This window comes from Sinocyclocheilus anshuiensis, unplaced genomic scaffold (assembly GCF_001515605.1).
Source record: "Sinocyclocheilus anshuiensis isolate Anshui unplaced genomic scaffold, SAMN03320099.WGS_v1.1 scaffold20, whole genome shotgun sequence".
Classification (NCBI taxonomy): domain Eukaryota; kingdom Metazoa; phylum Chordata; class Actinopteri; order Cypriniformes; family Cyprinidae; genus Sinocyclocheilus; species Sinocyclocheilus anshuiensis.
The window spans coordinates 72,110-82,454 of NW_015558646.1; the positions used below are offsets into that span (position 1 = coordinate 72,110).

At 36.6% G+C, this 10,345-nt stretch overlaps 3 protein-coding genes across 3 annotated transcripts in view; all 3 read left to right on the plus strand.

The window, feature by feature from the left end:
- Positions 1-875: 875 nt before the first annotated feature.
- LOC107680945 (H/ACA ribonucleoprotein complex subunit 1) lies at positions 876-3,971 on the plus strand. The gene is made up of 7 exons (XM_016477039.1): positions 876-1,003; positions 1,427-1,587; positions 1,710-1,864; positions 2,199-2,258; positions 2,764-2,878; positions 3,019-3,159; positions 3,473-3,971. The coding sequence occupies exons 2-7, from the start codon at positions 1,437-1,439 to the stop codon at positions 3,481-3,483; spliced, it is 633 nt and encodes a 210-aa protein (XP_016332525.1). The 5' UTR covers positions 876-1,003; positions 1,427-1,436; the 3' UTR covers positions 3,484-3,971.
- Positions 3,972-4,941: 970 nt separating this feature from the next.
- On the plus strand, positions 4,942-8,810 carry LOC107680974 (alcohol dehydrogenase class-3-like). Its single transcript, XM_016477080.1, has 9 exons — positions 4,942-5,027; positions 5,600-5,701; positions 6,133-6,274; positions 6,385-6,472; positions 7,059-7,278; positions 7,360-7,620; positions 7,867-8,002; positions 8,351-8,489; positions 8,608-8,810. The coding sequence occupies exons 1-9, from the start codon at positions 5,010-5,012 to the stop codon at positions 8,630-8,632; spliced, it is 1,131 nt and encodes a 376-aa protein (XP_016332566.1). The 5' UTR covers positions 4,942-5,009; the 3' UTR covers positions 8,633-8,810.
- Positions 8,811-8,863: 53 nt separating this feature from the next.
- The window catches only part of LOC107680975 (eukaryotic translation initiation factor 4E-1A-like), a 4,968-nt gene continuing 3,486 nt past the window's right edge, over positions 8,864-10,345 (plus strand). Inside the window, exon 1 of the mRNA XM_016477081.1 lies at positions 8,864-9,358. Within this exon, the coding sequence (XP_016332567.1) occupies positions 9,341-9,358 (18 nt within the window). The 5' untranslated portion in view covers positions 8,864-9,340. The remainder of the gene's footprint in view (positions 9,359-10,345) is intronic.

A 10,345-nucleotide genomic window follows, 5' to 3' on the forward strand; every position in this document is an offset into this window, starting at 1 on the left:
GTATAATAGCTTTAAAAGATTTATTTTAATATACATTCTCTATTTATTTTAATATATTCTCTCTACGACAATTGGGGGCCAGTTGTCCAAAAGTAATCTGATCGGATTTTGGCCATCGGATTGGATCAAATCTTGAAAATGGGTTGTTCAAAAGAAAAAAAGGATTCTGAATTCGGGTTAGATCACAACATCCAATCTAGGTTTTGATCTGGATTAAATCCTCAGTTTGTGTTGTTCAAAACATTTTAGTAAGATTGGGATAGCCTACTTTTGATTAAAAAAAAAAAAAAAAAAAAACTGGATTATTCTGAATGAACCCATCAGAAGGGTGGGTTTCAGGAACAAAAATGTAATAAAACTTCAAAACTGACCCAAAAAGTACAACAATTGTAACATGTAATATATGCACAAATCCCCAAACAGCTGTCAATGTCAAACTAAAATATATTTAATTTAAAGTTGTTGTTTTCTTTTTAAATCACTGATTGTAAACTACATTGGCACAATAATCAGAGATGGACCGGTCAGAAGTAGTTATTTGTGTAAATGCAATGCAAAACTAGAATACAAAACATTGGCATTTTTTTCCCCATGTCATTTCCCCCCTCCCCATCACCATGTCCCTTTAGGGGCTCCACAGAGCACTCTAGATTTGGACGTCTGAAAAAGTGTGTAGCCTATCTGGATCAGGGTTATCCAATCCAATTTTGCTTTGAAAAGCCAGCACAAGAGTAAGATGGGTGACCTGATCCTGGATAGCAAAACGTGGGGTTTCCAAATCCAGATAATTCTGATCCAGATTAAACTTTTTGAACAACTGGCCCCCATAGACTATAAAAACAGCTGGCCCCTCCTGCTATGCCTCTATCGCCCAAACATGGTATTTACTTCCGTGTTTACGACAGTCTGTGAGCCGGTGTTCATTTACGGCAGGCAGTGCAGGCACATGTGTTTCCAGAGTCAACAGCGTGCTCGTTGATAGTCCAGCTAACCATATTTAAAGGTAAATTGTGCTTTTCGCTTTTTAGATAGAGTTTCACAGTAACATATGTTTGAGTAGAATACTTTAACATGGTATTGGTATTATTTGCCTATATTTTTATCGCACGCGGGAGTATTAGATATGCTAAAAGGCTAACCTCCTTAACGTTAGTTAACCATGCTCGACTCGACAGTACTCCACTACCAGGGCTGTTATTTCTTTCCTGAATGTTTACGATTATGGTTTATATAAGGATTTATTTATTTATTTTTTTTAAGTCCTAAAACTATTTGCATTAAACCTGGAGATGCAGTCTTTTTTTTCAGGGTTAATTTCGCTCACGATGATCAAACTTCATTTTGATTTCTCGTCGTTGAGCTTTATGTTGTCCTGATTAGTTTCTTGTGGTTTTACCCGTTTTTATACAGTATATGGTTTTTACAGGTTCTCTGTCATGTCATTCCGCGGGGGTGGTGGCCGAGGAGGGGGTCGTGGCGGTGGTTTTAACAGAGGTGGTGGTCGTGGAGGCGGATTTGGAGGGGGTCGAGGTGGCAGAGGTGGATTTAACAGATATCAAGACTTTGGCCCACCAGAATATGTTGTCGGTAAGGTGCCTTTGTTTTCTTTCATGCTTCTCTTTCTATTTAATTTACGTTCTAAATATTGCGGTTGCACTGCAAGACTGCATGTCAGGTTATAATTGATATTCATGTTTTTCGTGTCTCAGCTGTGGGAGAGTTCATGCACCCCTGTGAGGATGATATTGTCTGTAAATGTGTGACGGACGACAATAAAGTCCCCTACTTCAACGCTCCTGTATACCTGGAAAACAAGGAGCAAATTGGAAAAGTGGACGAGATCTTTGGGCAGCTTCGTGATTTTGTATCCTTACATGTTATTGCATGGGATCTTGACTGTGCTGTCAGATCTTACAAAGACTACACAACTTCATACTGACGTCCAGTTAAGGGTTCTTGTATAATTAACACTATTAAACCCGTTTTTGAGGAATTTCAAAGGCCTCTAAATTATCAGCATGATCAAAACGTTGCTGAAAAAAAAAACGTTTTTTAAAAGTGCAAAATTGTATACATATAACTTATTAATATTTCAAAATGAATGCAAATGTTTAGATGAATAATAATATAATAATAAATCGTTAATTTGCAGGGTTGATTAATTAAATATGTAAATAAGTCCTTAACAAATTCCTCAGTATTTTTCAGTCAAACTTTCTGAAAATATGAAGGCATCCTCCTTCAAGAAGTTACAGAAGGTAAGTTCAGTCTTTTTGGTTTCCTAGATGTGTAGTGTTGGTTTGAACCTCGTTTTTTGATATTTTTTTCAGTAGTAGGTGGGTAGTTGAAGCATAGCATGTCTGTTAACATTTATTTTTATTTTTTTTGGATTACATATGTAGGAATGTATAATGTAAAGTGAATATTCATTGTCCCTGTTAATATTGTAACAACATTTATAGTAATTATGTATATATATTAAAAAAAGGCTTACTTTAAGCAATTATATTTTTTAAAGAGCACCCCACCACTTATCAGTGTTATTTCCAATATTAGACAACGATCAGTGGGTGTTCTTTTAAAATTATCCATAATTTAGTAGCAGATATTGCTTCGGATAATCAAAGGGATTCTTAAGAGCCTTCAAGCTATTTTTGCAGCTTCCTTTGGCTGTTCTGACTCTTATCAGTACATTAGGGTGTGACTCACAGTATTATGCAGATATTTGTAATTAGCTTTTCTCTTTCTCTCCTCTTGCATCAGTTCTACATTGACCCTATGAAGCTGCTGCCCCTCCAGAGATTCCTCCCTAGGCCTCCAGGTGAGAAGGGGCCGCCCCGTGGAGGTAGAGGAGGAGGAGGAAGAGGTGGGAGAGGAGGTAAGATCACACAAGAAAATGGCATACATATGCTGATTGATTCCGTTTGATCATTATCTCTGGTTTTAACCGCTATATAACTTAAACATTGTGGTTTACCTTTGAAGGTATAAACCCTAAAGTGAATGATGTATTTGCAGGTGGCTTCCGTGGAGGCCGTGGTGGCAATGGTGGTGGTCGTGGAGGATTTGGTGGTCGTGGAGGATTTGGTGGTCGTGGAGGAGGAGGTGGGGGAGGATTCAGAGGAGGCAGAGGTGGAGGCGGTGGACGTGGATTCAGAGGTAATTAGTTATATTGATCATCAGAAAATAATGATGAAATTGGATGAAAGTACTGAATTCAGTTTAATGGAGGAATATACAAAAATACATTTTGAATATACATTAATGTTAAAAAGTTGGTATCTTTTTGAAAGACATCACTTATGATCACCGATGCTGCATTTGCATAGAATCATTTACATAATCATCTACATTGAATAGCAGTGTATTATATGTGAACAATACATTATATCTGATCTGGTTTTTTCATTCAATTAAAACATCTTCATTGTAGTAGGAGAAACACGTCACATTTGTCCTACTTGCTTTGCAGGGGGAAGATGATGAAGGGCTCTCAGTATGGGATGTGTCCTTTCATCTGCTGGGGAGACTCCCAGTGAGAAGCCAGAAGCAGCATTCGGGGCCTAGTCTTTAGACCGTTAACTGATGCCTCATTTGTACAGCTGAACTTTTTACTTGGTTTTGTACCATATGTGTATTTTTCTGCAGTAGATTTTTTTTTTTTTTTGGTATACTGATAGGGCTGATGTTTTAAGTTACCACATGCCTGTGTACAAAGAGGGCGAGTGTCTGCCCAACCTTGTCTGGTTGGTTAGCATCCACTGATGGCTGGACCAGTATAGACTTGAATAACATCAAGGTTATGTAGTGTGACAAAATGGTCAAACCAAATCCACAGATAATTATGTAAAAAATCTTTTCATTGTTGGATTATAATGGATATTTGCATTTACAGAATAGCAATTTGTTTCATTTGAACTCCAGATGCCGCCATGGACTTGCAAAATAAAATTGATGGTATATTTACTGTACTTTTAACTTGGTCACCTTGCTTTTACTAATTCTACTGTGATTTGCCAACATGTTTGTTCACAAATTCCAAAAGAATCTGCTATTGCTCAAGTGTAGATACTGGGTTGTTGCAGCCTCTTTGAATGGGGGAGATTCCTGATTCTGCAAAGCTGTCAGAGACTGTTTATAAAAAGCAATGGGTAGTGTTATCAACAGCTGGACAAAATGCTTAGTCAGGGTTTTTCCAGATCTTCAGTGTGGAACTAGACGGCATTGGGAAATTGTCTTGACTAATCTTGGAAAAACAATGCTATGTCACTGATTACAGCTCTCTCTCTCTCTCTCTCTCTCTCTATATATATATATATATATATATATAATTTTTTTATTTTATTTTTTATTTATTTTTTTGAAGATGCTGATAAATAGGATTTCCAAGTCTAATGTAAAAATAAGTGACAGCATTTCATATATTACGGAATGGCATTTTGGTAACTGTATATTCCACAGTTCCTAACTGATTTTGTGATTTTTATGTAATACAAATACACCAACCTATTTGAACTACTGCAAGTTTAAACTATGCTGATAGTTATGCATGTGGATTGTGGACAATGGAAAGCTACATGACATAAAGTTCAATTTCCAGCCACTGTGCCCACTGTCCAGTTATATTTTGTGAGAGGACGTTCTTGCAATCTCCCTTTAATAATAAGGCGAATCGTACTTTTTTAGGAGAAAAAAAAAAGTTGTTTTAGCATAATGTTTTTGTATATGGTAATCAATATAACTAATTACATATTTACAGTGTACATGCATCATGCTTTGACAGCCTATTTCTAGTTGTAGGGAAACCTGCTCTTTGATTTGTTATTTAACAATTCATCAGATAAATCGTTTAGTAACAGACCATTAAAATGCAAAAGCGCTGCTTGCGCTGAGAAAAACAACGAACTTTGCTCAAGCGTAGCCACATCGTGGTCTCTCATTGGTTGAAAAAGGAGTTCTTCAGTTTGCCATACCCCTCCTTCCCTTCCTCGTGGTGGTGGAAGAAAAGCATGGACACAACTGGGAAAGTAGGTTTGCAGCTAAATTTGCTCTCCTCTCACCCTTTGAACTACGTAAAGTATTTACAGTGTGCATTTGGGCGCGTTTAATGTACGTAATTTTGCAGTATTTGTGGAAAAACCTTGCGTGTCAAGATGTTCTATTAAAAACGTTTTAAAATATATAGCAGCACTTGTGAATGTGCATGACAGGAGTGAGCGCAGATCTAGCTAGGCATACAAAGATCCATTGTGCTGCTTTGACCTGTTTTCTGTATGCAGAAATGTGCAATGGATGCATGAAAGATCAGAAACATGTTAGTCTAATCTCTTTATTTTTGCATTCAACGGGCATTAAACATAGATTTATTACAACATGTAAATAGAGATTCACCATATATTGGGTCGATTTCCCTATACTGTACATTAACTGTATTAAGAATCACATGGTTTTGTGCGTCTAACTGCTTATCGAACTGCACTGTATCTGTATAAAATCATCCAGAGCAGTATTTTACATAATCTTCATTTCATTGGGAAAAGGAGTTAGCAAAACTTTACTTATACAATTATGAACTGATATCTTCTGAATTCATCCTCAGGTGATCAAATGCAAGGCAGCAGTGGCCTGGGAGGCTGGTAAGCCTCTTTCCATTGAGGAAGTGGAAGTAGCTCCACCTAAGGCCCATGAAGTTCGAGTGAAGGTAAACCATTAATCTGAACATTGCACCTCTTGACAAAAGATGTGCATAGAGTGTAGATGACACAAAGTACCTTGGTGCTCTATAGAGTCTTTGTTTTTAACATTTTAATCTGACATATCAGAGGTATGAGATATTTTCATAACTGATAGCATCAAGATTTCACTTTCTAATTGCACTGGCTCTACTAAAGTTGTAGCAAACCGTCTTGCAGCTGCACCCTGTCAAAGCACCATGTTTTGTGACAGATTTACACCGGGCAGGTGCACCGATGTTCAGTTTTGACCCTGCTGTCTTGTCTTGAGCATGATTATGCAGAAGAGTGTTTGTGTTCTTTATTACAATAATTAAGCAATCAAGTAATTTATAGAAAAAAATGCATAGCTGTTCAAAATCTGTAATCGTGAGAAGTCTTATGTGGTTGTATGTTTTAGATTCATGCTACAGGTGTGTGTCACACTGACGCCTACACTCTGAGTGGAAGTGACCCTGAGGGCTTGTTTCCTGTCATCCTGGGTCACGAGGGGGCAGGCATTGTTGAGAGTGTTGGCAAAGGGGTCACCAAATTCAAACCAGGCATGTCAAAATGGACTATTTACCCTCATGTGAATGACATTTAACGTGTAAAATGTGAGCAGTTTTTGGAGTTATGCAGAAATCCTGAAGTTCTTTTACTTTTTGTGAAGGCGATACTGTTATTCCGCTGTATGTACCCCAATGTGGAGAGTGCAAGTTTTGTAAAAATCCTAAAACCAACCTGTGTCAGAAAATCAGGTAATAATGAATATCATTTCATTATAATTTTCATTCGTGAAAATACACTACTGTTTAAAAGTTGACTTTTTATATAAATATTAAATAAATATTAATTTATTCAGCAACGACATAAAAAACATAAGACTTAAAAAAAAAAAAAAAATGTAAGTTTGCTAAATTTTAACTATTTAAGTTATTTTAAGCAATGCTGTTCTTTTGAACTTGTTTTATTCATCAAATAATACTAAAAAAATATCAAGGTTTCCACAAAAATATTACACAGCACAACTGTTTTCAACATTTCCAACAAATCAGCATGTTAAAATGATTTCTGAAGGATCATGTGACACTGAAGACTGGAATGGTGACTGCTGGAAATGTTTGCCATCACAGGAATAAATTACATTTTAAAATATATTAAAATAGAAAAAAGTTATGTTAAATTTTATTTTTTTTACTGTATTTTTGATCAAATAAATGCAGCCTTGGTGAGCAGAAGAGTCCAACCCCAAACTTTTGAACGGTAGCATAGGCCTTTTTATCGTTCATGCTAACTGAAATAGTTTGGTCTGTAGATACTTGGTTGTAATGTCATTTTTTTTAGGGTGACCCAAGGTCAGGGTCTGATGCCTGATAAGACCTCCAGGTTCACATGTAAAGGAAAGCAGCTTTTCCACTTCATGGGTACTAGCACCTTCTCTGAATACACTGTGGTGGCTGAAATCTCTCTGGCCAAAGTGGATGAAAATGCCCCCCTGGATAAAGTGTGTCTGCTGGGCTGTGGCATCTCCACTGGATATGGAGCTGCTATCAATACTGCTAAGGTCTGTTTTGATTGATTAATGTGCATTTCTTTACATTTTACTGCCTCAAAATGTCTTATGAACTTGTATTCACCCTGCCAGGTTGAGGCCGGCGCTACATGTGCTGTGTTCGGTTTGGGAGCAGTGGGGCTTGCAGTCATAATGGGCTGCAAGGCAGTTGGCGCCACCAGGATCATTGGCATTGACATCAACCCAGACAAGTTTGAAATTGCCAAGAAGTTTGGAGCCACTGAGTTTGTGAACCCCAAGGACCACAGCAAGCCCATTCAGGAAGTGCTGGTGGAGCTGACAGATGGAGGAGTTGACTACTCCTTCGAATGCATTGGCAATGTTGGCATTATGGTGAGCTGCAGAAACATCAGCCATTTAGTTAAGGATGAACAAAAGCTGGCAAATACAGCCACCCAGCTGTGTACTGCTTAGTTGAAGTCGGCAGTGTTCCTCAGAATATTTGCTTCCATGGTAACATGGTAATCATCACTATTTGTACTAATGCGAAGTGCATAATTGCCCTATGGTTTTATACAGCTTTAGGTTCAGGATGAACATTATTGTTGCCATGTTTCTTGTTGTCATGTTTGAATTCAGAGAGCTGCTCTTGAGGCTTGTCACAAAGGCTGGGGAACCAGTGTCATCATTGGTGTGGCAGGAGCAGGGCAAGAAATCTCCACCCGCCCATTTCAGCTGGTCACAGGGCGCACATGGAAAGGCACAGCTTTTGGTGGTGGGGATTTTATTTTATTTTTCATTGCTTTTATATTATTTTTGTATTTTATTTTTTTATAATAATAATAATAATAATATCACTTTTATTATTTGTATTTTTAATAATGTATTTATTGATTTGTTTTTCAATTTATTATTTTTATATTTGATAATATATACATTTTAGTATATATAATTATTATTTTGTTGTTTTTTCTTATTGTTTTCTTTTATTTATTATTATTATTATTATTAATACACTTTTATAATAGAATGTTACCATTTACATTTACAAATTACATATAGCATATCAATTATGATATGCTGGGCAGTTCACTTCATAAGAGAAGGATTCTCTGTCTTTCAGGTTGGAAGAGTGTGGAGAGTGTCCCTAAGCTAGTGAATGACTACATGAATAAGAAGCTGATGGTGGATGAGTTTGTTACTCACACATTGCCCTTTGCCCAGATCAATGAGGCCTTTGACCTGATGCATGCTGGGAAGAGGTACATATCTTATAGCATGCCTGTTTTTATCTGGTGCTATCTGCAATGTCATATTAATGCTATAGGGGGAACAAATTGGTGTCTAAATGCAAACTTTCTTTTGTGTTGTCTTCCATAGTATCCGAACCGTCCTGCAGCTTTAAGCCTCAAGTTCAAACATGAGTCCTAACTGCCTTGTCCTGCCATGAAACAAACATACTAATCATTAACACCCTTGTCTCAGTAGTCACTGTGCTGGCTGTTGTGTTAGAGGCTGTTCTAATAATGGTTATTGGTGTGTAGAGTTCGTTACACACTGAATAAATTTGATTACCAAACACAGAACTTGCTGTCCTTCTCTCTCTCTCTCTCTCTCTCTCTCTTTTAATAGTCAAAATATTAATGGCTTGATGTATTCTGTTGTATGTATAAAACTTGAATGTGTGCATTTCAAATCATAGAAATTGACCAAGTAAATTATTTGGTTAATATAAAGCTGTGTTGCAAACAATTCAGTTGATCACATAATGGTAAAATTATGATTCTTAAATATTATTTTCCCTGATACAATCTACACCGTGATAGAAAATGTAAAAATACACAGTGACAAACATTTTGAATGATCCATTTATTATACTGTATGCATAAATAAAGCACTTAAAAGGTTTTAATCGAGCAGTGAAGTATTAATGAATCATAAAGTGACATACAGTACATGATTCATATCCCTTTACAGCGGGAGTCCATTTCTCTCGGTGTCCTCTAGGGGCCGCTGTCCAGACGCGTGCTACTCGTTGACTCATGTGCTCGGTTGAGTTTGGCCAATCAAATGGTGTTTTCACACACGGAAAGACCCTTCACGTTTGTAGAAGATGGCGACTGCTGAACCGGTGAGTCAATATAAGTGCTCTTACAAACATTTTTTGTGATGACACCAGTGGTAGTTATTAATGTTAAATACGTGTTTCATTTTGTTCAGGGATTTTATCGAAGCTAATCTGAATCACTGTTGCTGTGGAGTAATATCTCACAGCAGACAGTCAAGTGAGCTCATGTGTCTGACTGTCGCACATATGCGTTTGAAAGATATTGTGCAAAAGTGTTAAATATGTTAGGTTTTTTTATCTGAAGAGGAGGGCTGTGAGCATATTTGAGGGTTTCTTTTAAAGTTGAAGATGTTTGTTAAACCTTATCTGTTTCTGTAATGTAGACTCATGTTTTGCTGATGTGTCACTGAAAATATGGATAATGTGATTGTTTTTAGTCTTTGTATGGACACATCGCATACTGTAGCTCAAAATCAGTTATTTGATCTTTTGACAAGATAAAAGTATACGCGGATATAAGTGGAATTGTTAGATGTTTAGTTTGGTCAAGTGTTAATAAAGTAAGTTTTGGAGATGTTAGTGATAAAACCTTGTGTCGAATTTTACAGTTACTTGTTTGGTTGCAAGATTATGTTTTTCTTTCTAAACATGCATGTTTGTTACTGTAAAAATAAAATGATACTTAAGGGAACCATTTCCTCAGACAGCCTTTGGTGAAATTGTATGTACATTTTCAGAAAGGGCAGTTTTCTGAGGAACTTTAATAAGGATCCATAAGTTCCTGCCAAAGTTTTCATAAATATCCACCATTCCTCCAGTAACCATGCCATAAGACAAGACTTGATATATATATTTAAGTTCCTTGAGTATGCAGCAATATATTAAATAAAGGTGCCTGGGTTTTTTTTAGAGGGTTTTGCCAGGTTTGCAATCTTAAGAACCAAAATAGTGGCGTCAGTTTGTTTGTTTGTTTGTTTGTTTGTTTATATATATATATATATATATATATATATATATATATATATATACTATATATATATATATATAATT

What these genes read in the sequence shown, in the direction of transcription:
- LOC107680945 (XM_016477039.1), top strand. Translation starts at nt 1,437, where the DNA reads ATGTCATTCCGCGGGGGTGGTGGCCGAGGAGGGGGTCGTGGCGGTGGT. An exon ending in TTGGGCAGCTTCGTGATTTT is followed by an intron (nt 1,865 to 2,198) that starts GTATCCTTACAT and finishes CAAATTCCTCAG; the next exon opens with TATTTTTCAGTCAAACTTTC. An exon ending in AGGAAGAGGTGGGAGAGGAG is followed by an intron (nt 2,879 to 3,018) that starts GTAAGATCACAC and finishes ATGTATTTGCAG; the next exon opens with GTGGCTTCCGTGGAGGCCGT.
- LOC107680974 (XM_016477080.1), top strand. An exon ending in AACCTGTGTCAGAAAATCAG is followed by an intron (nt 6,473 to 7,058) that starts GTAATAATGAAT and finishes CATTTTTTTTAG; the next exon opens with GGTGACCCAAGGTCAGGGTC. An exon ending in CTGATGCATGCTGGGAAGAG is followed by an intron (nt 8,490 to 8,607) that starts GTACATATCTTA and finishes TGTCTTCCATAG; the next exon opens with TATCCGAACCGTCCTGCAGC.